This window comes from Podarcis tiliguerta (genome assembly GCF_965153285.1).
Source record: "Podarcis tiliguerta genome assembly, chromosome: 3".
Classification (NCBI taxonomy): domain Eukaryota; kingdom Metazoa; phylum Chordata; class Lepidosauria; order Squamata; family Lacertidae; genus Podarcis; species Podarcis tiliguerta.
Window position 1 is genome coordinate 16,019,768 of NC_139536.1, and position 27,330 is coordinate 16,047,097.

Below are 27,330 nucleotides of genomic sequence, written 5' to 3' on the forward strand. Positions count from 1 at the left end.
TGCTGCCATCTGCTGATGTAAAAAAAAATGTATACATGTTGGCTTAAACCTTTTTAATCGGCTGGGAGCTGGTTTTGCAGGAAAGCGCCTCCAAGCCACAACATTTCTCAAGAAACTGCAGGATGCAGGTGGATTGTGTCCAACGCCATGGGGGAAGCAAAGCTCTTGCATATGTAGACCACTGACCACACCTTAGTGCAACAGCCTCTTAAGAACAATTACTGCAATTGCATGCAATTACTGTACTGAGAAATGTCGCAATAATTACAGCCTGCAATCATTTCCTCTTGCTGTAGTGTAGCTCAGTGCTTGTTTACATCCTGTGAGTTACAGATTCGTAAATTAATTGTCACCAATCCTTTGCACAGGAGGAGTTAGTCCCATTTGAGCGCAGTCCGAGTCAACAGAATAGGATTGGCTTCAAATTAGAAATGTTGCACAGGCACGCTGACTTAGTGATGGGTGCACATGTACAGTGGTACAGTGGTACCTCGGGTTAAGTACTTAATTCGTTCCAGACGTCCGTTCTTAACCTGAAACTGTTCTTAACCTGAAGCACCGCTTTAGCTAATGGGGCCTCCCGCTGCTGCTGCACAGGACGATTTCTGTTCTCATCCTGAAGCAAAGTTCTTAACCCGAGGTAATATTTCTGGGTTAGCGGAGTCTGTAACCTGAAGCGTATGTAACCCAAGGTACCACTGTACTCGGAAGCAAACCCCGTGGAGCTCAGTAGAACTTACTTGCTCAGGGTCCCGGGTTTGAGACCCACGTTGGGCAAAAAGATTCCTGCTTTTCAGCGGGTTGGACTGGATGACCCTGCGGTGCCTTCCAACTCTACAATTCTGTGATTCTTTGACAGGTTTGCACCTGCGCATGCTTGCGCGGGGAAATGCCCCATTTCGCTCAGAAATCTTGCTCTGCATAAAAAATTCCCCCAGCAACATAACGAGGCAGGTTCTCTCGCTCTGTGTCCTCTTCCGCGTCAGCTGATGGGCGCGTGTCACGTGATTCTGGTTGTAGTAAAACCCCTTTGGGCAAAGTCCTTTTCCCCATAGTGTCCCTCTGATTCTCTCTTATCCGTCTGTGTTGGTGTCTCTCCCTTTGCAAACAAGCCTCGTGGGAGGGGGAGAGTGGGGAGCAATGACAGAAGTGAAGAGAGAGAAATTTGGGGAATGGCACCTTGGCGGAGGGACTGTGGAAAAATTCCTGCTCAGATCCAGCACGGTAAAAGTGGAAATTATCTCCTTGGGCTGCATAATCACCGCGTTGGAGACTAAAGACAAAGATGGAAAATTCTCAGATATTGTTCTAGGCTTTGATCATTTGGAAGGTGGGTTTGAATTAACTTTTTTGAAAGTTTATTCCACAGAAGAAACCTCGAGGTACAATATGTTTCCAGTGCAACCTCTGATTTGTTTTATTGAAACCCACCCAGCTTTGGTGGTGCTGTAATATAAGTAGCCCTGTACATCCAAGCTGAAAAATATTCAAGCTTCATCACTGCTTTTTAGTACCATAGTTTTGCAATGGAGCATAAAAGAACAAGTAAAGCTTTTAACTCGCAAATAACTCCCCCTGCCCCCATGATCTTGAGAACTGTACAGTAGTAGTTCGTTAAAAGTGCTGGGCATTTTAACTCGGGGGGGGGGGTAAACTACAGTTTCTGGGGTTGTTTGCAGAAAGCCACGTGCTTTAAATGTAGGATGCATTACCTGGAGAAAAAAAATAAACCCAGAAGCTGTGAAACAAACAAATGTTAACTCAGAAGTTAAACGGTTCAGTGGAGCTTACTTCCAAGGAAATACCGGTATGTTCATTTGATGGCAGTATTATGAGTGATGTACACAAAATTCGTTTTCTGATTCTCCCCTTTTTTTGACCTGAAGTTTTGTGAGGATGGGGGGAGGAAGCAGCAGGGAAAAGGGTTGGGAACCACTGTTTCCCCATTCCAGTTTCTCCCCCCCCCCCGAAAAAGAACACCTGGGTATTTGCACATTTACAGCTAAACAGATACGCAATATTTTCCATCCCAGGCAAAGTGCCTAGATTACAGGCATATTTCTTCTTCTTCTTTTTTTTTTAGCAAATAACAGTGGTACTTCGGGTTACAGATGCTTCAGGTTACATATGCTTCAGGTTACAGACTCTGCTAACCCAGAAATAGTACCTCAATTTAAGAACTTTGCTTCAGGATGAGAACAGAAATTGTGCTCTGGTGGTGCGGCGGCAGCGGGAGGCCCCATTAGCTAAAGTGGTGCTTCAGGTTAAGAACAGTTTCAGGTTAAGAACGGACCTCCAGAGCAAATTAAGTATGTAACCAGAGGTACCACTGTACAGATAATTATATTTACAGGCTTAAGCCTACTTTTAACAAACAAAGGTCGAAGTCTGGAGTGTATCACATTGCAGCCCACAGGATTAAATGCTGCTTCAACCTTAAAGGTTGAACCTTAAGTCCATGCATCTAGAAAAGTAGAAGGGACTCAGAAGGGATTCAGTCTTGTGTTCTTCCTGACATTCTAACTTTCTTTGTGGAGGGAGCTTTTTGGGTAAGTCACCCACTATAAATGAAGTGGTACAGAGCAGTTAGAGGTTTAGTACCTGTCCCTTGAAATAATTCCTGCTGTTGGTGCCCAACTACTGCACATTTGTTTGGCAAAATATTCGCAAAGAGGTGCCTGTGTGTGTAGAATTCTGTGCAACCCTTTGCATATGTTCTGCTGAACAAACGGGCATTGAGGGTGGGACCAGTAGGGTGTACAGTATGTGGGGCAGAGCCAGTGGTGTAGCGTGGGTTGTCAGCACCCGAGGCAAGGCAAGTAATTTGCGCCCCCTAACCCATGGATTTGCGCCCCCTAACCCATGGATTTGCGCCCCCTAACCCTAACCCCCAGATGTTGCGCCCCCCTTACCCCCCACGCTACGCCACTGGGCAGAGCCAGTGGGCATGATCCCGCTATTTCTGTCTATCTGCAGGGAATGAATGGAGAAGACTCTGCTGCATGAATAATTAGGCTGACAGATACACTGGAAGTCGGGCATTTAATGCTGCTGGTCCCATGCTGTGGAACATGCGCCCATCAGAGATTCAGCAGCCAACCTCCATTTTGACATTGAGGGTGCTGAGAACTGTGAGGAGACCCCTGTTTTCCTCCCAGAGCTACAGTTCCCAGAGTGGTTTAACAATCAATCCGTCTTTGCATGAAGCTCTGGGAATCGTAGCTCTGGAAGAGGAATAGGGGGGTCTTCTAACCACTCTCAGCATCCATAACAAGCTACCGCTCCCACAGTTCTTTGGGGGAACCAGTAATGTTTGAAGTGCTGTCACATTGCTTTAAATGTGTTGTTGTGAATGTGGCCTTATCCTAACCTTCCTTTCCAGAATTGCCGTGTGAGGGAAAAACAACTTGCAGGTGTCCCTGGAGGAAGGGCCAGAGTTTACAATCCATCTGCCTTTGAATTCCGATTGTCTCTTTAAGCATGTACAGTGGTACCTCGGGTTACATACGCTTCAGCTTACATACGCTTCAGGTTACAGACTCTCCTAACCCAGAAATAGTGCTTCAGGTTAAGTACTTTGCTTCAGGATGAGAACAGAGATCGTGCTCCAGCGGCGCGGCAGCAGCGGGAGGCCCCATTAGCTAAAGTGGTGCTTCAGGTTAAGAACAGTTTCAGGTTAAGAACGGACCTCCGGAACGAATTAAGTACTTAACCTGAGGTACCACTGTACGCTGAAATTTATTCAGGGATCAGGATAACGGACTGAATAATGAACAGGTTCCCAGGCATGAGATAATAAAACTGATCTGCAAGTAGACTTCCATACAGAGAAGTAGAAACATAGCTGTAGAGAAGAGTATGAATATCTATCAGTCGCCCCTGGTTCTCAGAACTGCCACTATTCCTTCTGCCCCCCTCAGTTACCAATCAGCATTTTTCATGTTCTTTTTCAGAGATCAGATAATCTAAGGGTCATATGCCTTCAGTGTTACATAACCTTGACTAGCTGCTGCTGAATGCTTTAGATCAGAGGTTTTCAACCCTTCTGAGTCCACGGCTCCCTTAACCGACTGCATTCTTTCTGCGGCACCCCTGTGGGGCTCAGGAGCCCAGTTATGTCACCCCTTGCCTGCAGAGCTGGCAGCCTCTCACCCTTTTTTCATACACCCTCCCTTGTGGAGTGTCCCCTCAGCCTCCTCCCCTCTCCCCTCTCCTTGGGAGTCCTCCGGGCAGCTGCTGCTGTCCCTGGTCACTGAGCTGCCTCCCAAAGGCACCATTCACCTGCGGAGCTTATAGCCAGGGCTGCTGCAATAAACAGCTGTGCAAGCCTTTGGGTAGCAGAGATGTGAGAGGGCATCAGAGGGGTGAGGGAAGGAAAGAGGGACAGAGGCCAGTGTTGCCAGCAGCACCCCTGACGAATCAGTTTGGCCCTACTCATAGTCATGGACATGCCTTAGACCTGGTGTTCACCTCTAGTGACGTGGGTGATCTGACACTAAGTAAAAGTGAAAAAAAAGAAGTGCCATGGTCAGATCACTTCCTGGTGCAACTGGACTTCTCCGTGACCCTTCCCCTCTGCAGGGAGGTGGGACCAATTCGGATGGTCCGACCCCGCCACTTAATGGATCCAAATGGTTTCCAGAGAGTGGTAGGGGATGCTTTAGCCCATGTTGATGGCCTTTCAGCCGATTCCCTGGTGGCCCGCTGGAATGCAGAATTAACCAGGGCTATCGACTGTCTGGCTCCGAAGCGCCCTCTCCGATTGCATGGAGCCCAGACAGTCCCATGGTTTTCTTCGAAGCCGAGGGCAATGAAACAATCGCTGAGACGGCTAGAGCGTCGGTGGCAGAAAACTCACTCTGAATCTGACCGGACACAGGTTAGAGCTCAACGTCGAGCCTACCGAGTGGCGATAGCGACGGCGAAGAAGACTTTCTTCACCGCCTCTATTGCATCTGCAGAAAATAGTAGCAGGAGACTCTTTCAGGTGGTTTGCAATTTAACGGAACCACCTTTACCACCGGGGCCTTGTAAAGACCCCAAAATCTCCTGCAACGATTTTGCAAAGTTTTTTGCAGATAAAATCACTCATATTCGGAAGGGGCGGGAGAGTGCTAGAGCTCTGTCTGGTCAAGTTGCATGGAATCAATTTCAATCCGTTACCCCCGAAGATGTGGACAGGCTGCTTGGACGCGTGAAACCAACCACCTGTCTCCTTGATCCTTGCCCATCCTGGCTAATAAAAGCAAGCTGGGAAGGGCTGGGCGATGGGCTCTGCGGGGTGGTGAATGCTTCCCTCTGTGAGGGAACATTCCCAGATCCGCTGAAAGAGGCGGTCATTAAACCGCTTCTTAAAAAACCATCTTTAGACCCGGCCAGTATGGCCAACTATCGCCCAGTCTCAAATCTTCCATTCTTGGGCAAGGTGATTGAGCGTGTGGTTGCTGAACAACTCCAGGCACGCCTGGAGGATGCGGACCATTTGGATCCCTTCCAATCGGAATTCAGGCCTCATCATGAGACTGAAACTGCCTTGGTCGCGCTGGTTGATGATCTCCGGCGAGCTAGGGACAAAGGTGAGAGTTGTTTCCTAGTTCTGCTGGATCTCTCAGCGGCCTTTGACACAATAGACCATAACATCCTTCTGGGCCGTCTAGAGGGGCTGGGAGCTGGGGGCACTGTTATACAGTGGTTTCGCTCCTTCCTCCTGGGCCGTGTTCAGAAAGTGGTGGTGGGGGATGAGTGTTCAGACCCCTGGGCCCTCACTTGTGGGGTGCCTCAGGGTTCTGTCCTCTCCCCCATGCTTTTTAACATCTATATGAAGCCACTGGGAGAGATCATCAGGGGGTTTGGGCTGGGTGTTCATCAGTATGCGGATGATACCCAGCTCTACCTCTCTTTCAAATCAGAACCAGTAAAGGCGGTGAAGGTCCTGTGTGAGTGCCTGGAGGCGGTTGGAGGATGGATGGCGGCTAATGGATTGAAGTTGAATCCTGACAAGACAGAAGTACTGTTTTGGGGGGACAGGGGGCGGGCTGGTGTGGAGGACTCCCTGGTCCTGAATAGGGTAACTGTGCCCCTGAAGGACCAGGTGCGCAGCCTGGGAGTAATTTTGGACTCACAGTTGTCCATGGAGGCGCAGGTCAATTCTGTATCCAGGGCAGCTGTCTACCAACTCCACCTGGTACGCAGGCTAAGACCCTACCTGCCCACGGACTGTCTCGCCAGAGTGGTGCATGCTCTAGTTATCTCCCGCTTGGACTGCTGCAATGTGCTCTACGTGGGGCTACCTTTGAAGGTGACTCGGAAACTACAACTAATCCAGAATGCGGCAGCTAGACTGGTGACTGGGGGCGGCTGCCGAGACCACATAACACCGGTCTTGAAAGACCTACATTGGCTCCCAGTACGTTTCCGAGCACAATTCAAAGTGCTGGTGTTGACCTTTAAAGCCCTAAACGGCCTCGGCCCAGTATACCTGAAGGAGCATCTCCACCCCCATCGTTCTGCCCAGACGCTGAGGTCCAGCGCCGAGGGCCTTCTGGCGGTTCCCTCATTGCGAGAAGCAAAGCTACAGGGAACCAGGCAGAGGGCCTTCTCGGTAGTGGCGCCCGCCCTGTGGAACGCCCTCCCATCAGATATCAAAGTGATAAACAACTACCTGACATTCAGAAGACATCTTAAGGCAGCCCTGTTCAGGGAATTTTTTAATCTGTGATATTTTACTGTATTTTTTGTTTCTATGGAAGCCGCCCAGAGTGTCTGGGGAGGCCCAGCCAGATGGGCGGGATACAAATAATTATTATTATTATTATTAATAATAATAATAATGATTATTATTATTATTATTATTCAACACACCCCAGGGTGCCATGACACACTGGTTGAGAACCACTACTTTAGACCAGGGGTCAGCAAAGTTTTTCAGCAGGGGGCTGGTCCACTGTCCCTTAGACCTTGTGGGGGGCCAGACTATATTTTTGGGGGGGAAATGAACAAATTCCTATGCCCCACAAATAACCCAGAGATGCATTTAAATAAAAGCACACATTATGCTCATGTGAAAACACCAGGCAGGCCCCACAAATAACCCAGAGATGCATTTTAAATAAAAACACACATTCTACTCATTGAAAAACATGCTGATTGTTCGCCAGCCGAATTGAGAAGGCAATTGGGCCGGATCCGGCCCCCGGGCCTTAGTTTGCCTACCCATGGCTTTAGACATTAAGACTGTGGGAAGCTGGGTGCTGAAATATACACTGATTACCTTTCCTCCAGCAATCCATTCTTTTATCGCTGCTTCTAGATTCTTTGGGCTTGGAGACTGTTTATTGGCTTCTGCAGTCTCCCACCACCACCAACTGAAATGAAACAGTGCTCCTTTCTTCCTCTTAACCCTACCAGTGGGTGGATGACTTTGCTTTAAGGTTAATTAGTCTTTATGCTCGGTTTTGTTTCTGTTCAGTTGTTCCATGATCTGTAGAGCAGAGCTTTCAGTCAGTTTTTTATCCCCACACAATGCTGCATTGATTACTACTGATTCCATTCTCTCTCTCCCGCTCCCATGAAATAGTGTACAGTCATACCTCGGGTTAAGTATGCTTCAGGTTGAGCGTTTTCAGATTACGCTCTGCGGCAACCCGGAAGTAACAGAACGCGTTACTTCCGGGTTTCGTCGCTCACGCATGCGCAGACGCTCAAATATGCGCGGTGTTATGTGCTGAAGTTCTCACCCTGGGCCAGCAGGGAGATACTGTAGATAGTTATGCAAATGAAGGATCGAAAAGTGACGTTCAGTGATTGGATACTTTTGTATGCAAATGAAGGATCGAAAAGTGACGTTCAGTGATTGGATAGTTTTAGAATGTTGCAACAGTTACAATTGTTCTGTAGCTCTATATAAGCAGGCTGACTGAGCTCCTCAGCATAGTTCTGTTCCAGCTTACAAAATAAAGAGCTGCTTTGGAGAAATCGCTGTGTCGTCTGCTATGTCAACCCCCAACTTAACACGCGGAAGTGGCAAAACACAACATGCACATGCGCAGACGTGCAGTCGCGTGTTATGTTCTACTCAGGATACGAACGGGGCTCCGGAACAGATACCATTCACATCCAGAGGTACCACTGTACGGTCATACCTTGGGTTACAGATGCTTCAGGTTGTGTGTTTTTGGGTTGCGCACTGCGCTGAACCCAGAAGTACCGGAATGGGTTACTTCCGGGTTTTGGCACTCACGCATGCGCAGAAGCACTGAATCACGACCCACGCGTGCACAGACGCAGCACTGTGGGTTGTGAACGTGCCTCCCACACGGATAATGTTCACAATCCAAGTGTCCACTGTATTGCTGTCATCTGTTGTCAAGCAAGCCAGGGTAGAAAGCGCCCTCAAGAGGGGACACCCTGATCTTCCTGCAAGAGACCTATCAGCAACAGAACCCCAAATTCAGGCTGTTAAAAGGCACAAGGCTTGGGGAGCAATCGTATGCACCCTGAGTGCAACCAAACTCTCCCCACTTCTTCCCAGCAACTGAGTTCCAGAGGCATGCCACCTGCAGCAGTGTGGAACTTAGCCAGCATGACCACACAGCCTCACAGACTTCCAGTTCTTACTAATTTTAATGAAGATGGGAGGAGCTATGTCAGATATGGCCGTGTTTCTTCCATTGGAGTGAATGGATATGATATACCTTCACATGGAAGAGTTTGGGAGCCTATCCAAGGCCCTCCTTTCCTAAGGGATTACTGGATGGAGGAAGCTTTGGTCAGGAGTAGAGTTAATTGCCCGTCCTTTAAAAATAGAATAAAATGAAAGCTCTAGCTAGCTTCCAATGTTGAGCATTGAAATGTATTGACCTTACAAATCTAAGGCCGCTTCGCACTGTCTTTTATTGGCCAGGGTACACCAACAAGCACCCCTACTTTGGAGCTGTCGTTGGACGGGTTGCTAACAGAATTGCCAGAGGGAAATTTACAGTGGAAGGAGTCGAGTATCAATTAGCCATCAACAACGGACCCAACAGTCTGCATGGAGGAAAGAAAGGTTTCGATAAGGTAAATGTGTTTATGCTCAAGTGAATAACAATGTCAGTACAGTGGTACCTCAGGTTAAATACTTAATTCGTTCCGGAGGTCTGTTCTTAACCTGAAACTGTTCTTAACCTGAAGCACCACTTCAGCTAATGGGGCCTCCTGCTGCTGCCGCGCTGCCAGAGCATGATTTCTGTTCTCATCCTGAAGCAAAGTTCTTAACCTGAGGTACTATTTCTGGGTTAGCAGAGTCTGTAACCTGAAGCGTATGTAACCTGAAGCATATGTAACCCGAGGTAGCACTGTACAGTGGAACCTCGGTTCCCGAACCCCTCCCATGTCGTACGTTTTGGCTCCCGAACATAGAAAACCAGGAAGGAAATACTTCTGTTCTCGAACATTTTTTTGAACCCGAACGTGCAACACGGCGTCCACTGAGTGCACCAATCAGAAGCTGTGCCTCAGTTTTTGAACATTTCGGAAGCCCAAACAGGCTTCCAGAACGGAATTAATTTGAGAATCAAGGCTCCACTGTATTTATTATCAGGGCATGGTGACATATTCAGGTAAGGTGAGAACATTAAGTTGCTGGATAAAAACAAAGAGCCGTCTAGACTGGCATTCTCTTCTCTCAGTGGCCAACCAGAGACAGAGCATAAGACTTAAGCATATCCGGCGCTGTGGTGCAAAGCTCCCTCTGGTGCCCCTCCCCCCCATTTCTCAGAGGTTTTTTTTAGGGAGGATGGCACTGCCGGCAGGGCTGGAGGAGGCGGGCAGTGACTGGAGGGCAGCTCCTCCGGCGGCGAAGAGGTGGAAACTGGACATGGCGCCTCCCGGCTCAGCTGGCCACTTTGTGCCACTGTGGCCACAGCAGACTGAGGCTCCAGACACTGCGCTGCTTTGGTGCGGCATGGTGGAGGTGGGCGAGGGTGGTGAGCTGATGCCAGGAGGCACAGTGTCCAGCCTCTGCCTCTTCCCTGGCACCCTCCAGAACTTGGCGCCCTGGCACCCCGCACTCTATTCTCTATGGGTAAGACGGCCCTGACCAGAGACTTCTGGGAAGTTCACTTCAACGTGCAGACACTTCTGTGAACTCCCAATTCTTTCCTTTCTTCCTCTGAAGCCAGGCTTGGACCTTTCTCAGAGTCTTCCTGAAAAGAAAGGATCCTCCTTTACTGATGTTAAAAGACTGCTGTGATCGTAACCGGAATGGAAGAGGGAAAGAGTCACTCCCAAAGAAAGGCAAAAACTGGGCAAGTTATAGCACACTTTAGCGCTGCGATGGGGAACCTGTGACCCTCCAGATGTTGTTGAACTCCAACTCCCATCAGCCCCAGGCCAGCAAGACCAATGGTCAGGCAGAGAATCAGAGTTGGAAGCAGTGGCGTAGCGTGGGTTGTCAGCACCCGGGGCAAGGCAAGTAATTTGCGCCCCCCCCCCGCTGCACTGTCCCTCCCCCAGATAGTCCCTTGCTCTCTCTCCACACCGCACCGCACGCCTGGCACCCTCCCCTCCACAGTGGGCGGCGACCCGGCGGCTCGGATCGGATTCGCACAGCCAGCACTGCAGTGAGAGAGAGTGAGTGAGCCAGGTAGGGGCAGAGAGCTGCGAGTGCAAGCGCCCCCCCCCCCGATGTTGCGCCCGGTGCGGCCGGCCCCCCCTACACCCCCCACGCTACGCCACTGGTTGGAAGGGACCACTAGCATTATGGGAGCAGTTAGTAATCTAACAATATCTCCAGGGCCACAGATTCCTCATTCATCTTCTAGTGTAAATAGCAGGATTAGTATACAGAATAGTAATTATATCTGAACAGAAAAATATCAAAGAGAAGTAATGAAATCAACATGTGAGTTTTTCTGTTTGACCAATTTGAGGCTAGATGTCTTGTCTGCGGTAACTATTTCCTGTGTAATTTGAGACTGTTCTGATGAGGAGACCCAGCATTGGCCTGAGTTCTGCAGGAAGCAAAGCTATAGATATAGATATGCTTCTAAACTCAGTGGTGGTTTTAGCTTTTTATAGAACTATGGCTGGCTGACATAAGGATCCACCCAATTTGTTTGCAATCATACTGATGACGGTGATCATATCTCTGCTGTTTCCAGGCACAGGTTTTGCTTCCTTCTTCACACTTGGTTTGGTTGCTTAATTATCTTTGCTTGTTTTATTTATTCCAGTTCCAGTCAAAGCTTTCTAATGTTTTAAAACAGATATGAGTATCATTAATTTGGGGCGTATGGGGTGTTAGGGGAGGGGTAGTACCTCTGGTGGTCTCAAGTCCTTGGTGAGTTAAGGACTTCTCCCTAAATGCAAAGACAGGCTCTGAGCGGATGAGACCAAGAGGGGGTTCAGTAGTCAAGAAGACTGTTTCTGCACAAGCTGTAGCCCAGGGGTCAGCAAACCTACCAGGCCTTGGGCTGGTGTCTCCAGCACCGATCACGTGGCGGGCCAGAGGGCGGGGGAGCGCATGCCCATACACGTGCGGACACGCTATTTTCTGTGCACATCCGGGTCAGAGGAGCATCAAAATACCGGTAGCTTTTGCGCATTTGCATGGGACTCCTCCGACCCGGATGTGCACCGGAAATAACGTTTGCGCTTGCACAAATAACGCCTGCGCATGCGCACAAGCTATTTTCGGTGCTCCTCCGACCCAGAAGTGGGCAGCTGCGCGGCGCAGCGCCGGCAAGAGCAGGTGGAGGCAGTGGGTGGCAGGGGTTGCTGCAGGCCGGATAAACGAGTCCCTTGGGCCTTATCTGGCCCGCGGGCCTTAGTTTGGGGACCCCTGCTGTAGAGGGAAGTGAGGGGCAGATGGGGCTCATCCACCTGGAAAGGTAGCCCATCTAGGAAAATGAAAACTCTGATCTCTGGGAGAACAGGCTAAGGAGCAAACCCTACACAAATCCAGTGTGTAGTCCCTAAGACAGTTGGATGGCACCTTGTACGCCTCTTTCAGCCAACGCCTGCAGCCAAGCTGGTGCCAAACCTACTGCTCTGCTTTCCTTGGGGCCACATCAGTGCAGCTGAGGGGGCTATTGTTGTGTGCTGCAATTGGAACAGTTTGGTTCCCCCCCGCCCAGAGGCACACTCCATTGTCTCTCAAGACAGTCGGATGCCAGCAACAAAAATAATTAATTTGGGCTGGCGTATGTCCGACATAACTGGGATTTCAAAGGTGGAATTGACGTCTGGGGGGGATTTCCGAAAGGTGGCGCTTTGTCTTGGATCTTCAATCAAAAACTCATGTTTTTGTAAAAAAGAAAGAAAAGTTCAACAACTTTCTGGTTTTCTTAAAAAGAGCTCAACTATTATGGTAGTTTCCTTTAAAAAAAAAAAGCTCAACTTTCAGGTTGTCCTGGTTTTCTGAAATATGACAACCCTAAATGAAAACAGATTGCCTAATGAAAGCGTATAACTTAGGGATCTGCCTTACACTGAGACTGATAACTGGTCCTCCTAACTCAGTACTGTTGACACTGACTGGGAGTGGCTCTCCAGGGTTTCAGACAAGACTCCTTGAGATGCCAGGAGATCGAACCTGCAGCCTTCTATGTGCAGGGCAGATGTTCTACCACTGAGCTGCCATCCTTCCTTTTAAGAACAAACTTAAGAATAGATCTTTGGCTGCTTCAGTACATGGACACATTTTCCCAATCATTTTCTCCCACCTGTGTTCCCATCTCTGATGGACACCAACTGGTCAGAATTACAACCTTACAGAAGAAGAAGAAGAGTTTGGATTTAATGTCCTGCTTTATCACTACCCGAAGGAGTCTCAAAGCGGCTAACATTCTCCTTTCCCTTCCTCCCCCACAACAAACACTCTGTGAGGTGAGTGGGGCTGAGAGACTTCAGAGAAGTGTGACTAGCCCAAGGTCACCCAGCAGCTGCATGTGGAGGAGCGGAGACGCGAACCCGGTTCACCAGATTACGAGTCCACCGCTCTTAACCACTACACCATAATGGGTTTGAGCTGTGAAGATCCTTTATGCCAACTGTGCTGTAGTGTTGCCTTATTTCTGTGGCCCGCTCTGTGTTGACATCGTGGTGGAGCAGTTAGATTTTTGTAATAGACTGCCCATTCATGCCTCCAGTTAATGAGCACAGGAAACACATGCTTTTGTTTGGAATAATCCTTTCCCAGGTGCTGAGGCTTAAGAAATTTTACAGCAGCCTTCTACAACCTGGTGTGAACCAGCTGCTTTGGGCTATAAAAGGTAAAGGGACCCCTGACCATTAGGTCCAGTCGTGGCTGACTCTGGGGTTGCGGCGCTCATCTCGTTTTATTGGCCGAGGAAGCCGGTGTACAGCTTCCGGGTCATGTGGCCAGCATGACTAAGCCACTTCTGGCGAACCAGAGCAGCGTATGGAAACGCCATTTACCTTCCCGCCGGAGTGGTACCTATTTATCTACTTGCACTTTGACGTGCTTTTGAACTGCTAGGTTGGCAGGAGCAGGGACCGAGCAACGGGAACTCACCCCATCGCAGGGATTTGAACCGCCGACCTTCTGATCAACAAGTCCTAGGCTCTGTGGTTTAACCCACAGCGCCACCTGCGTCCCTGCTTTGGGCTATAATCTTCATCATATGCTGGCTGGAGGTGTTGAGAGTTGTAGTCCAAAACATATGGAAGGCACAAGTTTGAGGAAGGCTGTGTTATGTATGAATCACCGTCTCTCACCAAGCTTACTATATAGTGTGTATTACATGTGTGTATATCTTCCTATATACATAAAAATGTAAGGCTATCATCATGCTGCAGTCCCAATGGCAGCATGACAACGGAACAGCAGGCAAGCAAGCAGACAGCATGGGTGACCAGTCGCCCAGGTGAGCTGTTTAACAGAGGGAGGGTGGGAAGCACTTCAAAGTTCATTTAAATTAGTGTTTCCCCAGCTTGGGTCTCCAGCTGTTTCTTGGACTACAGCTCCCATCATCCCTAGCTAGCATGACCAGTGGTCAGGGATGATGGGAATTGTAGTCTGAAAACAGCTGAAGGCCCAAGCTTGGGAAACACTGATTGAAATATTTTGAATCCTGGAAGTGATCCATGGTTGTCATGTGTAATCTTTTGGCACATGTGCTCATGCAGGTACATCAGTCTAGTTGCTGGACTCTAGCCAATGTGATTTTTTAAAATATACCATTAATGAAATTGTATTGCAGGCCATCTGGGAACCTGAAGTGCTGCCAGATGGCGTACGGTTTTTCAGAGTAAGTCCAGATGGTGAAGAGGGATATCCTGGTGAGCTGAAAGTCTGGGTGACGTATACTCTCAAGGATGGGGAGCTAACAATCAGTTACAGAGCTGAAAGCAGTAAGACCACGCCAGTCAATCTGACAAATCATGCGTACTTCAATCTTGCAGGCCAGGTAAGGCAGCTCTATTTGGCTCTTCCATTCTGTAATAGCCTGTAGAACAGGATTTGGGGGGAACCTGTGTTCCTTCAGATGATGTTGGACTACAACTCCCATAATCCCCGCTATTTGGTCATGCTGCCTGGGGGCTGATGGGAATTGGAGCCCAGTGACATCTGGAGCCCCACACGTTTCCACGTCTGCTACAAAAGTGTCCAAAGGGTTATTAGTTATTTTCTTGCCTGATATAATCCCTTCTTGCCAAGTCGGTTGTACGTCGCTAAGTAATGGAACAGGGTGCAAGGCTTCAGTCCCCTGAACTTGAACAATGGGGAGGAATGTTTGGGAGAAGGCACCCCATTATTTATTTTATTTAAGACCGTTTCTGTACTTCTTAGTTTAGGGCATGTCATTTTATTCAGTGAGGGGTCTTAAAAATATGCTTTTGTGTGTGAAAAATTAAAATCTGCTTTTATTGTTGTGTTTGTACAACATTTAGCTGGGTAAATCTACGTTTGGTAAAGAAGCACATAAACTGCTTTCGGAAAATCAAAGAATTTTAATTTTAGGTTCTGAGTTGTCAGGTAATGTTAAGTAATAAATAATAGTTATAATATAACTGCAAGTACATGGCAGTCATTTTTAATGGTCACTATGCAATTTCACACACATTTTACTTAGCAAGCAAAACTAAATTATATTAATTTAACCAAAATATCTTTGAATCCCCATGTCATGTTACAACTTTTTAGCACCCCTCATTTTGGAATATCTCAGCAGTGTATGGCAACTATGATACTTTACTTTTTACACTGTTCAGCCTTTAGTGAGCAGTCATTCTGATTTGTTTGTGTGTTGTTTACACATCTTCCCATTTGTCACGTGTTCATTTCACTTTGCAATGCATTTCCCTGTCCTTGTCAAAACCACAAATTTTGTTTTAAAAAATAAAAGGGGATTTGTTGCACTAGAGGAGCAGAAGATTTTAATCCACTTTAAATGAACAAACCTAAACTTCCACTACATATTTGAATCCTACAAAATATGGAGAGTTTGGAGGACCTCAGAATGTGCCCGTGTTCAGGATTCCAGGCAGCCATACCTTTTCCCAGGATACACCCTAGTGGTCCCGGGCCCTAAGTAAGTTAAATTAGCTTCAACCAGAGCCAAGGCCTTTTCAACACTGGCCCCGGCCTGGTGGAATGCTCTGCCTCATGAGACCAGGGCCCTGCAGGATCTGATTTCTTTCCGCAGGGCCTGTAAGACAGAGTTGTTCCGCCTGGCCTTTGGCTTGGAGCCAATTTGATTCCCTCCCCCTCTTTCTTTTTTCTTTTCCTTTCTCCTCCTGCAATGAGGCTACATTTTAATATTTTAATGTTTCAATATTTTAATGTATTTTAATTTTGTTTTTAAGTTGTATTCATTCAACTTGTTTTTATTATTGCTTGTTAGCCGCCCTGAGCCCAGCCTTGGCTGGGGAGGGCAGGGTATAAATAAAAATTATTATTATTATTATTATTATTATTATTATTATCATCTTGGTCTTCATTGACATTTGACCTTGATTCAGTAAAGTGATTATTGTGATTCGGAGGTACCTGCAGCTCTGTGTTTACAACAAAGGTGGTATACAAGTCCATCTTTCTATTTTCTGATACAAGAGGTTTTTCCCTCTCTTCGTATTTCAGGGATCACCCAATATCTATGACCATGAGTTTACTATACAGGTAGATTCTTACCTGCCAGTGGATGAAACCCAGATCCCCACAGGTTGGTTGATTTTTAAGATGAATGCTGTTGAATCTACAGATGTTATCTAGGGAGCTGTCGTGGCCAACTGTGCAGAACTGGCCTCAGTGTAGGGTGCTAGCCCTGAGTTCAAATCTGTGGTCAATCAGCTTGCTTTTCTAAAACTGGAACAATGCCATAAAAACACAGGGTGGGTGGTCACTGTGAAAACAGGATGCTGAATTATATGGGCCGCTAGCCTAACCCAGCAGTGCACTGCTTATGTTCTTAGATGGAGGTTAAATCTTAATTTGACGTCGAAAGGGGGGAAGTTTACTTGGGGAAACACAGAACATGGCATGTGACACTCACAGCTGTCCAATCCCCACCCCTCATATCTATTGCCTAAGGCAGCTGCCTCACTCTGCCTAATGGTAGGACAGTGGTCCAGGATTGGTATTTGGAGAGCTACAGGCTCCCCATTCTTGGTGTAAGTGGGAATGGTGGCAATGTCTTCAGAACACCTGTGGTTTGGGAATCCCACACTAAGTTGTTCTGTGTGTGGTTTGTTGCTGTGGTGGACTTTTTGGTGGAACCTGCTGTTTCCAGATGTCTGTCTTGGTTCCGTCCACATTTTTAAGAGTTGCTGTGGAAGGTTGCTAAATGTGTGTAGTTTCTCTGCCTCTTTCTTTGTTCTTTCTCCATTAGGAGAAATTGCTTCAGTGCAGGATACAGGCTTTGATCTGAGAAAGCCGGTGGAGTTTGGAAAACACCTTCAGAAGTTTCAGCTCGGAGGATTTGACCACAATTTTTGCCTGAAGCAGACAAAAGAAACATGCTTCTGTGCGAGGTACAGGTTTGCTTTGTCACCTTTGTTTGACAGCATATTGACCAAAACATTGTGTTTCATGCTCTTCCTTCTCCCAGTTTATTTAAAAGTATTTATACACTGCTGTTCATAAAATATATCATAGGGCTTTACAGATTTAAAATAAAGCAACAAAAACATCGAAACATTTAATTAAAACCATAACCCACAAAAGAAAAGGCAACAAAATCACTGTAAAACATGGGAAGCGGTCCTCAGTTTCAGTTTTCAAAGGTCAACTGGGATAACTTCACCTGTTAGCAGAAAGCAAGCAGATACCTGATATGACCCTCCATAGCATTGGGGCTGCTACAGAAAATGCTCTGGTCTTGTTTAAGGTTGATTTTTATATACAGTATAGATTGCTTGTGTAATTGATTTACATACTTGCAAATTGCTTAGAAGCCTATTTTGGCAATAAACAGTAAATAAATTAATAAATGACAAGGATTGCAAGTATAGACATCCATAGATGTGATTAGACAAATCAATTACATAATTAAAATGATGTCCTCCAAGTTCTATTCTGTAGGAAGGCCAAAAGTGTACAATGTGGAGGAAAATGAGTGATTTATATAATTTAACTTCCATACCTTCCCACCTGAGATTTGGGGGAAGTGTTAACAGTAAGCTACAGTATTTTGCTTTGAACCATGCTCAAGTTTTCACAGATCTTGCGAATTTTACTTGTGGAAGGCTGGTAGTGCAGGATGCTCTTAATCCACCTTGTGTACTGTGATAACACTTGAGCCAGCACAGCTAGTGAGGTTTGGCAACATGATGCTCACCCTGCCTGGACCCACTGAACTGGCTAAATGTGACTTTCGATATGGCACGGATGTGATCCAAAGCCACAGTCTGTTCTCTCTGGCTACAACTTGATCAGGAAGATAAGTATTTTGTTGTCTCTTGGAATTATCATGTGATGCATTATCATGTATTTATGGAAAGAGGCAACTAAAAGGCAAATGCATCTTAGGATGTGACCAAGTGACTTCTTTTAAAATTTGCACAGCCACTTCCTTGCACCCAAGTGCTGTTTCCCATGTATCTATCTATTATTAAGAGCTGCTGGCTACCACTACACATAACTAAATGCAGAGTACCAAAGGCCTACAGACTCCTAGAAATTTAATTAACAGATACTTTCTTTTTACAGAGCCCACCATCCCCCTAGTGGCAGAATGATAGAGGTTTATACAACTCAGCCCGGGATTCAATTTTACACTGGGAATTTCTTAGATGGCACTCTAAAGGGAAAAGGAGGCTGTGTGTATCCCAAGCATTCTGGCTTCTGCCTGGAAACACAGAACTGGCCAAATGCAGTGAACCAGGTACATTCTTAAGTTTTATATGACCACGGGGCCACACAGAAGAGAAGCTACACAAAACTGTCTTGGGGCTCAGCTTCAATGGTTTATTGCAGATTTCATTTTGAGGATGCTCAGAAGAACATAGAAACCAGTAATGGGTGGGTCTGCATAAGCACTGAAATCACATGGTACAGCTATTCTGTGATTATCTCATTTCTGACTGCAGGTAGATCACATTTTGCTATGCAGAGCAAGGCTGCTTTTCTGTGCATCGGAAGTGTTTTTAGATCAATAAAAAAACATTGTAGTAGGTGATCCCCCGCCACTCTAAAATGGCACAGCTCCTTTGCAATTTCTCTGCATTCTCAAGACCTAACAGTGCATTCCTAGGCATAACTGCTCACAGTATAAATTTACACTCAGTTAAGTATGTACAGGATTGCAAGCTCAAAACACCAAAAGTTGATTAATCAAATGTGAACCAATTCAAAAATACTATGTGTGTGTGTAGAAAGCTTGTGGTTACATGCCAACGGTAGATCAGGTTCTGCTAGTATATATGAATGATTTGCACTAGATTGGCAAGGATTTGACTCCCAATTTTGTAATGGTTTGTTCTAAATGCAATAAAACAAAACCCTAGATGCAAGCAATTTTTCTTCTATAAGTGGACAAATGTTGAGTTTTATTTTTTATTCTTACAGCCTAATTTCCCAGATAGCCTGCTGCACCCAGGAGAGGAATACAAGACCACAACTTGTTTCAAGTTCTCTGTAGCTTAAGCAAAGACCAAGATTTTTTTGGAGCAATCTGTAACAAGGTAGTTTTCAAAGATTCTAGACTGTTTGTTTTAGGATCAAATGTGTCTTCATGTACTCAAGAAGTCTACTTGACACCATCCTGCATAGACTTAAGATTTTAAATCATGTTAAAATGTAAATTCACTTCAAGATACTATTGCTAAGGATGTTGACACAGTTCTTCCCCACCCTGATTTCTTAGCAATGGTCAAGGTATTACATTTGCATTGGGTCTAAAATAGACTCTAAATGCAAGAGCTGTGAAGAGTTGTTTAAAAGCTTGTATTGGTTTGGAATTCAGTAAAGTTGCAAGGATTAATGAGAATGCAAATAAAGTGCTTTGAATCATTAACAAATAGACAAGTGGCACTGGTAAAAAAATGTTAACTGCTGCTGTTCAGTGCAGACATGTCCTTTCTGGATTCTCTATTCCACTACAGGACAAACAGCAGTGGCTACTGAACATATTGTCCTCAGTGAGCAATACTGAAGATCTTGCTCCCTTTTTCTTCTGCATACCTAGAATATACATGCCTATATTGCTGGTTTCTCAGTAGCCATTTGTGATGCCAAATAGGCTTAATTCAGTACCTAAGTTTGCTGTTAGTATGTTGGTGGGGTGCTTCCCATTAAGCTTCCAGGTAACTGATGGGTTTCCCATCAGCCAGCAAGGCTGTTACCTCTTTTCTACATGCATGGTACTATTTTGGCTACATAAAAATTGGAGACTTGCTATATATACAGGTGGGGATAAAATGCTGTGTTGTAGATCCCTGGCATGCACCTGAAGAGTGGGGGGACAGACGGACGAAGACTCCCTGCTCTAATGCAAGTCTGTCTTCATGTGCAAACTTTTTAAACATTTCAAAGTGAAACCAGTGTGCATTAAGCTTCTGCATCTAATGGAGTGCTTGATTTGGCATGGGAAGAGGCAACTTCAGTAGACTGACCTTTGCTGCAACTTAAAGAGGTATGGGGGATTTTTGAACAGGAATCCAGACCTAAGCCTCATCTGTGACCTGCAGTATTAATAGATGACATTGCATGACGGCTGCATGCTATTCCCAGCACAACCATCTTTGTGTAGTTCTCAGCACAACTGAATGTGGGAACAGCCAGCTTTCTCACCTTTGGCCCAACCCCTAATGAACATCACTGACGAGCTTGTGATAAATCATAGCCTGTCATAATCCACTCTCACCCACAGCCCTTTCTATACTCATAAAGGGAGAAAGGTGATTTTTTTTGTTTTGTTTTTTAAGGTAAGAACACTAAACAGGAAGAGTTAGAAAGGGCCTTATCTATTGTTATGTCTCTCCCACTACAAAACATCTGCGCCCCTGTCCAAACTCTGAGAAAGTATTTTGCTGTGGCATTGAGAATACAGATTTGTCTGTCAACTGCTGCTTGCCTTTTGGCAGAAAATAAAAACATCAACACAAGTATTTTGGCTTGGCAGGTAGAACCATTCTTCCCGCTGCTCCCTGTGTGTTCTCCTGACCCTTGACGGGGGGGGGGGGGGGACTCACTCTTTCAGGCCTGCCCTTGCAGAGCTCCTGCTGCTGGGACAGGTTAGTTGAATCCTGCCCATTGGGTTGTATTCAACTCAGTCCTATTCATAGGATCATTAATTTCAGAGTTTACTAAGTCCTGACTCATGAGTTTACTCAGAGTAGGAAAATTTACTAGAAAATGGGTTGTATTTAAGGATGGTGTTGGGTACTGCACTAGGCAACTAAGATTTTTAATTGATCTTACAAACTTTGCCCACCTTGATTTTTAGACAATTATTATTCCAAAATTCTAAACTCAGTGAAAATAGTATGTAACAAACTATCTTCTGTGCAGGAAATATTCAGACAACCAATTCAAGGTTAGTATACATCACTGAAACAATCTAAATTAGCAAGATTATACAGATTTTTTTTGTAGAATAGCTTACAGTAATTCAAAATTGAGATCACAAGGATTGCCAATTGTGAAAGTGAGCATGCAACTTTCTTGATTAGAAAATGTTAAGCATTTTTATTTATCAGAAACAGCATATTCATTTAGTATCATAAATATAGCCATGTTAAGACAGTTTAAAACAAAAACTGAAGTTACTTTCATCTAACTAATGGGTATTGTATTTCAGCCCTTTGTCACTCAAGTCCCATCTATGTGTTCTGTCATAGAAGTTAAGCAGATGTTACGCTCTGTTCAACCTTAGGTTTAGTATGTTATATTTAGCTATGAATTTTAGATTAGAAGCTAACTTATGCAATATTGGCATTGCAGTTAAGCAGCAGGCATTTCCAGATGAGACATGTATGTTTGATAAAGGCGTAAGATTGAAGTTTGTTTTCAGCATCTTCCTTTGCCATTTTGATTCTGCTCAATTATAGTTAAATTTGCCCTGCTAAGGAAGCTAAAATGCAATTTATGCTTCAGTGAAGATAAACAGTCCTCAAACTAGCTTCCTGTTTTCATTAAGGGAGAAAGAATGAGTGGACTGAATAAGTGAGCCAGGGAGCCTAGCAGTACGAGATAGAAACTACTTTCACAAGATCAGATTCTGCTTTGAATCAGGTTAGGATCTGCCTAATTCAGTTACATTCTATCCAAATATCTTGAGAAAAGCCCATTGCTTACACTATTTTCTTGGTATCCCAGATAGAACCCAAACAAAATGGCAATTTGAATACAACTTAAGGTGGCCTCATTTAAGGTAATTGTGCCTGCGGTGGTATGTCATAAGAGTATTCTGCTAAGCAAGGCAACTTGATTTTACAAGTTAACAGATCAAACTCCAACAGTTGTTTAAATACCATTACAGAATCAGATTGACAAGCAGCTTCCTTAAAAATACCTTTGCAAGTCATAACACCCCAGAAAGCCTGAAGCACCAAATTAAATGTCACACTTAAGCTTGATGCCCACAGGCTAGTGGTAGTCACAAGTATTTTTAGCCAATACCCTTGCACAGTATTTGTGTACAACACTAAGGTATCTGTAATCTGCTTTTAACATGCACTTGATTAACAGAAGCAAATAGCATTACAGCAAAGTTAGAAATACACATTTTATTTCATGTGCCCATAAAAAGACCCACTTTTCAGATCACAGGATGTTATTACATACAGAAATTGTGCACTAGTCTAATGTAGCAGCTTTTACAGATTTTACTAGAAGATCAAGATCCTCGCTGCGTTAGCCCTAGAAAAGGTTTTCAATCAACTAAATCCTTACATTTGTCAATAACACCAAAGAAATCCCTTAAAATAACGTAAACAAAATTCTTCCTATCATGTTCTTTGCAATTCTAATCCAGTCTTTCAGGACTCACACTCCTTCGAGGGCTTCCTGATGGCGAGCGACTAAAAATAAAAAGGGGGAAAAACGAAGTCACTAGGTTACTCAATGTTAAAATTAGTAAAAAATGGAAATTAATAGATTAGTGTTCTTAAAAGGGGATCCATGCTACCTGCACATTAGTAATTTTAATCCTAGCACCTATTTGGATGCTGCTTTAGAAGAGGATGTTAGTTGGAATTGAAGGCTACAAGCTCTTAATGTTAAATATTGAAGCAAACTTAAAAGTTTGCATGCACCCCCATTCCCACAGGAAGTATTACCAAGCTCTCTTGCAGTGTTCAAGAAGCATACTTACCCTGAGTTAATGGAGAATGGATATAAATGGCTCATATCAAAACTGAAAAAGCAAGACTGAATATTAAATCAAGTAAAAATGCTTTTAAACACATATACTCACGAGGAACTAAAAATTCTGACACAGTCTACTATTATTAAGTAACAGCTAGCTGCTGTTCAATGTCTAGATTGTCCTGCCAATTTCCTGAAGGTTTCAGTCACAACTATAAACCTTCTCCGTTTAACCTTTGAGCCATTTACATTTATTGTCCATTAACATAGCCAGGTAATATGCTCCATTATTATTAATATGCTGTATTATTTTTATTAAACACCCTTTTTGAGAATGGTTCTGGACTTTGGTTAAATCTTAAATTTGCTTAAGAGCAAATTTTTATTACACTTAAGTGGCCTGCCACAGTTCCTCAGACCCTGAGTGAATAGTAATCACTCACTTTCCCAACAGAAGATGCCAGTTTTTGTGCTTTTACCCTATTTCATGGGTATCTCCCATTATTTCACTTTTTAAAAAAATAACCTAAAAACTATTATAAAGAACTATAAACATATCACAGCTCTGTAGGAATTTTAACATTTAGTAACAATTATTTTAATGTTTTAAATGTAAAACTGTGAATCCAGGATATACAACACTGTTATAAACTTTATTTCGATTGTTATCTGCGTAAAATGCAATATGTCTCCTTCAGAGGCTCAGCTTACCTTCTCTTTAAAGATGGTGATCTTGATTTGGAACGGCTGTTAAAACAGCATCAATTACATTACATTAGCAAACACTAGACTGATCCAGTATCTACAGCCAGGGAGGGAAACCAGTGGACCTACAGATGTTACTGGAATACAACTCCCATCATCCCTGACTACTGCCTTTGCTGACTGAGACTGATGGGAGTTGGAGGCCAACAATAGCTGGAGGGCCACAGGTTAACTACCCCTGATCTATAGCCATGATTTATCTGTTTTAAAATAAAAGCATGAAAGAAGCTGGTAATATCTTGCAACTGGTTATTTTGATGCTGAATACTGGAGAACCACAAAGATTGCTTCTAAACTACTTAAATGCATAGAGTAGGCTAAATGAACTTGCATTCATAGTATAAGCCTGTGTGTACAGTAGACATTTGATGCTTTCAATTAAAACATTGCAAGAGGCATTTGGAAGTGATTACCATTTAGAAACATGCCCATTTCACAAAATTTAGCTAATTACTGGTTACTATTTTACAAAGCATCGATGTTTACCTGCTTCTGGGTCGTGAAACGGACCTGGACCTGGATCTTGACCTTGACCGAGACCTAGGTTTTAAAGAGAAGGTACTCAATTCCAAGCTCTTAACACATCTATGCAGGTGAATGAAAGCTGTCATGCAACAAGGTTGTAGAGATGCAGTCACAGCAATATACGAAGTTCATTAATTCTATTCATTCTGGAGGAAACTTAGAACATATGATGCCCAGATTTGCTTTTCTTTAGAGATATATGTTTGATTCGATCAAGGATTTTATTGTTGATTTATGGTTTAAATATTGCCAACAATTCCTTTTTCTTTTGTAAGCTGCTTTGAATATGGGGTAAAAGTACTAAGATACTAATGAAAATTAAATTGACTCCATGAACATTAGGCTTATTAGCAAAATTACCTTGATCTTTTTAAAGAACCTGAACGGGATCTGCGTGGCGAGACAGATCTTGATCTCCGAGGGGAGAGTGATCTTGATCTCCGAGCAGAGACAGACCTGGATCTAAAAGAAAGGTGTTTGTTACAAATATGCCATACTGATTCTTAAACTAAAGCACTATGTTCCAATTTTGATGCTCACCTCCGGCCACGACTTCGGCTACGTGAGCGAGAATATCTCCTTCCTCTGGACCTTGAATGAGATCGAGACCGTGACCTAGTTTTAGGTTAGATAAGAAAAGTATTAGACCACAAGGTCAACAGTTAACATGTGAGCCTTTGCTGAAGCCCAAATATCTGATAATTAAAAATTAGTGTCTTGTACGTTGAAAAAAATCAGGGCCTATGTCTCGAGTATTTTTACTACCTAAAAAAGATGTTAAACTGAATAACATTTTAGAATTACAATCATAATATAAAACACTGTAATGTGTATTTAAAATAAACCTTGCAAGTTTGCAGGTCGACCCTCTTTGGCCCAAGGTCTAGCAGATCTAGACGATCTAGAAGTATCTATAGCCGGTCGCTGCATCTAGGTGTTCTCTTCAATCTAACGACGATCAAACTGACAGCCAAATGAGCCAGGTGAGGCTTGATTGACGCAAGAAGATTTTTCTAGGTGGGAATGTGGTCAATCTGGTGTTCCTCTTTTTAAACCGGAGGGGGCCCCAATTGAAAGCCAAATTTACTGTTACGGCGATCACCGTCTCAATTTTTCTGCCCTTTAAAGAATAAGGTGAAGCTAGGTGTAGATGGCTCGAGGGGATCTGGCCTCTTATGCTGATCACCTCAAGGTCTAGGAGGATCTTAATTGTCGGATTTGCAAGGCGCCTCAGCATGAAATCTTAAGGCTCGTGACATTCTGAATCAAGGCGACTGACTCAAACGAAGAAACCTGAAAGGTTTTGACCAGGTTGATTATTAACATATTAACATAGTAACACAAAATATAAACAATTGTAATATACCCACATAAATTATAACATTTACTTTTAAAATGGTGTATCATTACCTTCTTTGCTAATAAAAACTATGATTAACTGCTGAAAACAAATCTCCTTATATCTAAACGTACCTGCTTCTTCTCCGACGACTGTAGCGATGACAGTCATAAGCATAATGACCTTTCTCGCCACACTCATAACATCTATCATTGGGATCAAATGGCCGGCGTGCCGGGGGTCTATCATAGCGAGACCGGCGTGGCATACCGGTTGATAACTCCACTCTAACCCTAGAGCCACAAATCACTCTGCAACAGAAACACATATTTAATAATCCAACTATGGACTCGGAATTCAGTTTTTATTCCCGTGTAGATAACCAGTTAGCACTTGCACGTACTTTCCATCTAGCCCACGAACTGCATCTTCAGCATCTCTTGGGTCTTCAAACTCAACAAACGCAAATCCTGGAGGATTTCGCGCAATCCATACTGTGCGTAATGGTCCGTAGTAGCTGAAAGCTCTCTCAAGTTCACCTTTACCAGCACCAGTTCCTAGATTACCAACATATACTTTGGTTTCTAAACACACAAAAGAAAAAATAATTTTTAGAAAGTTCCAAGAAAACATACGTCCTTAATAATCTTAAGCCAATTTCACTGCTATCGAAGTATTCATGTTCACTTCACTTGCCAAACTGCACTCCCACTGAATCGCAAAAGCGGGGCTGCAACCATCATAAACGCAAGTTTCGGACATCCATGCTGGCAACTTATTGGGGGGGACGGACGAGGGCCCACGTCAAAGCGACAGCAAGGAGGAAAATAATACTATTACAATATACCGACACCCTGTATCAAACGCACAAGATTTCTCCTAGTTTTTCTGTCCATCTAATTAGGTGTTATAGTCGAGATACTCAAAGCAATTAATAATAAAAATAAAAACCTGCATAAGAAGCGCACTTCCCATACTTCGGGGAACAAAAGTTTAAGCAAGCGCGTGTTCAAGGAGAAAACGACGGAAGTTGGCGAGTCTCAAGGAGGCCGCCACTCCCTTTATTAGAGGCTCCTGGAAAGCGCGCCAACCAGCCGGCAGAGGAAGCGCAAACAGCGGCAGCAGCCCTTCGCGCCCTCCGGCTCCGCTTCTCCGCCCTCCCTCCGCCGACGGCTCCGCCAAACGCACCGCCGCGGTGCCGCCGCCGCGGCTTCTTCCCTTGGCCAGCCCGCCCATCTTCTCTTCCTCGCTGCCGAAGGCGAGCGGAGCAGCCCTGGGCGCCGCCATCTTTGGCGCCGCCTCCATTTTGCCCGCGCAGCGTCAGTAGCACCGAAGGGAGGGAAAACAAACCCCGCCAGGTCCGGCCACAAGCCCCGTCTGCCGTTACTCCGAGGGGAGTCCCCTCCTCACACCAAGCCAGCGGCGCAGTTCCAACGTCCGAAACGCCACAGCGCCGAACCCGGGGGTCGCTTTCTCCTCAGCGCAGCCGGCGACCATGCCTGTGCAAAATGGCGGCGGCAGTGGCGGCACTTTGCCGCTTAACGGGCTTCTTCGCCGCCGCCGCCGCCACGGAATACGGCCTGGGCACCGCGGATTTACCTAAGCGGGGCCCCGAAAAGAGGCAAAGAGAGGCGTCGCTGCGGCCTCTTCTCCACCCGCTTCTCCCAGCTCGCACCACTCACCTCCACCATAACGGCCATACCGCGACATCTTCGCCCGAGCAGGGGGGGAAATCCCAACCGTCTCCACGCGCATGCGGGCTCGCGGGGCCTTATATAGGACGTGCCGTTGGCGCGCATGCGCGTAACAATGGCCAGGCCGCCGCGGGCCGGCGAGGCGGGAAGAAAGTCAGCTTTTGGTTTCCGTAGCAACGCCAGGCTGGAAGGAGGGAGGGAGGGAGGGAGCGGAGGCTGAGGCAGCCTCCATTTTGGGAACGCGGTTATTGCCCGAG

The 27,330-nt window shown here is 45.2% G+C and overlaps 2 protein-coding genes across 5 annotated transcripts; one reads left to right on the forward strand and one right to left on the reverse strand.

Moving 5' to 3' along the window:
* The first annotated feature begins 663 nt into the window (after nucleotides 1–663).
* GALM (galactose mutarotase) lies at nucleotides 664–21,443 on the forward strand. Of its 3 annotated transcripts, none has more exons than XR_014509415.1 (8): nucleotides 994–1,330; nucleotides 8,903–9,057; nucleotides 14,205–14,411; nucleotides 16,085–16,166; nucleotides 16,833–16,974; nucleotides 18,152–18,326; nucleotides 19,010–19,700; nucleotides 19,740–21,443. XR_014509415.1 is itself a non-coding variant. In XM_083433144.1 (7 exons), the coding sequence occupies exons 1-7, from the start codon at nucleotides 1,141–1,143 to the stop codon at nucleotides 19,085–19,087; spliced, it is 1,029 nt and encodes a 342-aa protein (XP_083289270.1). In that variant the 5' UTR covers nucleotides 664–1,140; the 3' UTR covers nucleotides 19,088–21,443. The 3 variants fall into 3 exon arrangements, 1 of the variants encoding a protein (XP_083289270.1); XR_014509416.1 differs by having other exon boundaries at nucleotides 19,010–19,477; nucleotides 19,512–21,443; XM_083433144.1 differs by having other exon boundaries at nucleotides 664–1,330; nucleotides 19,010–21,443.
* Nucleotides 21,103–27,191, reverse strand: SRSF7 (serine and arginine rich splicing factor 7). 2 transcript variants are annotated; one of them, XM_083433170.1, is made up of 9 exons: nucleotides 27,062–27,191; nucleotides 25,783–25,963; nucleotides 25,514–25,690; nucleotides 24,581–24,655; nucleotides 24,401–24,502; nucleotides 24,002–24,055; nucleotides 23,462–23,497; nucleotides 22,758–22,799; nucleotides 21,103–22,464 (listed from the first exon to the last, which is right to left on the reverse strand). In XM_083433170.1, the coding sequence occupies exons 1-9, from the start codon at nucleotides 27,132–27,134 to the stop codon at nucleotides 22,410–22,412; spliced, it is 795 nt and encodes a 264-aa protein (XP_083289296.1). In that variant the 5' UTR covers nucleotides 27,135–27,191; the 3' UTR covers nucleotides 21,103–22,409. The 2 variants fall into 2 exon arrangements, with proteins under 2 accessions (XP_083289296.1, XP_083289297.1); XM_083433171.1 differs by lacking the exon at nucleotides 22,758–22,799 and having other exon boundaries at nucleotides 27,062–27,190.
* Nucleotides 27,192–27,330: the final 139 nt, after the last annotated feature.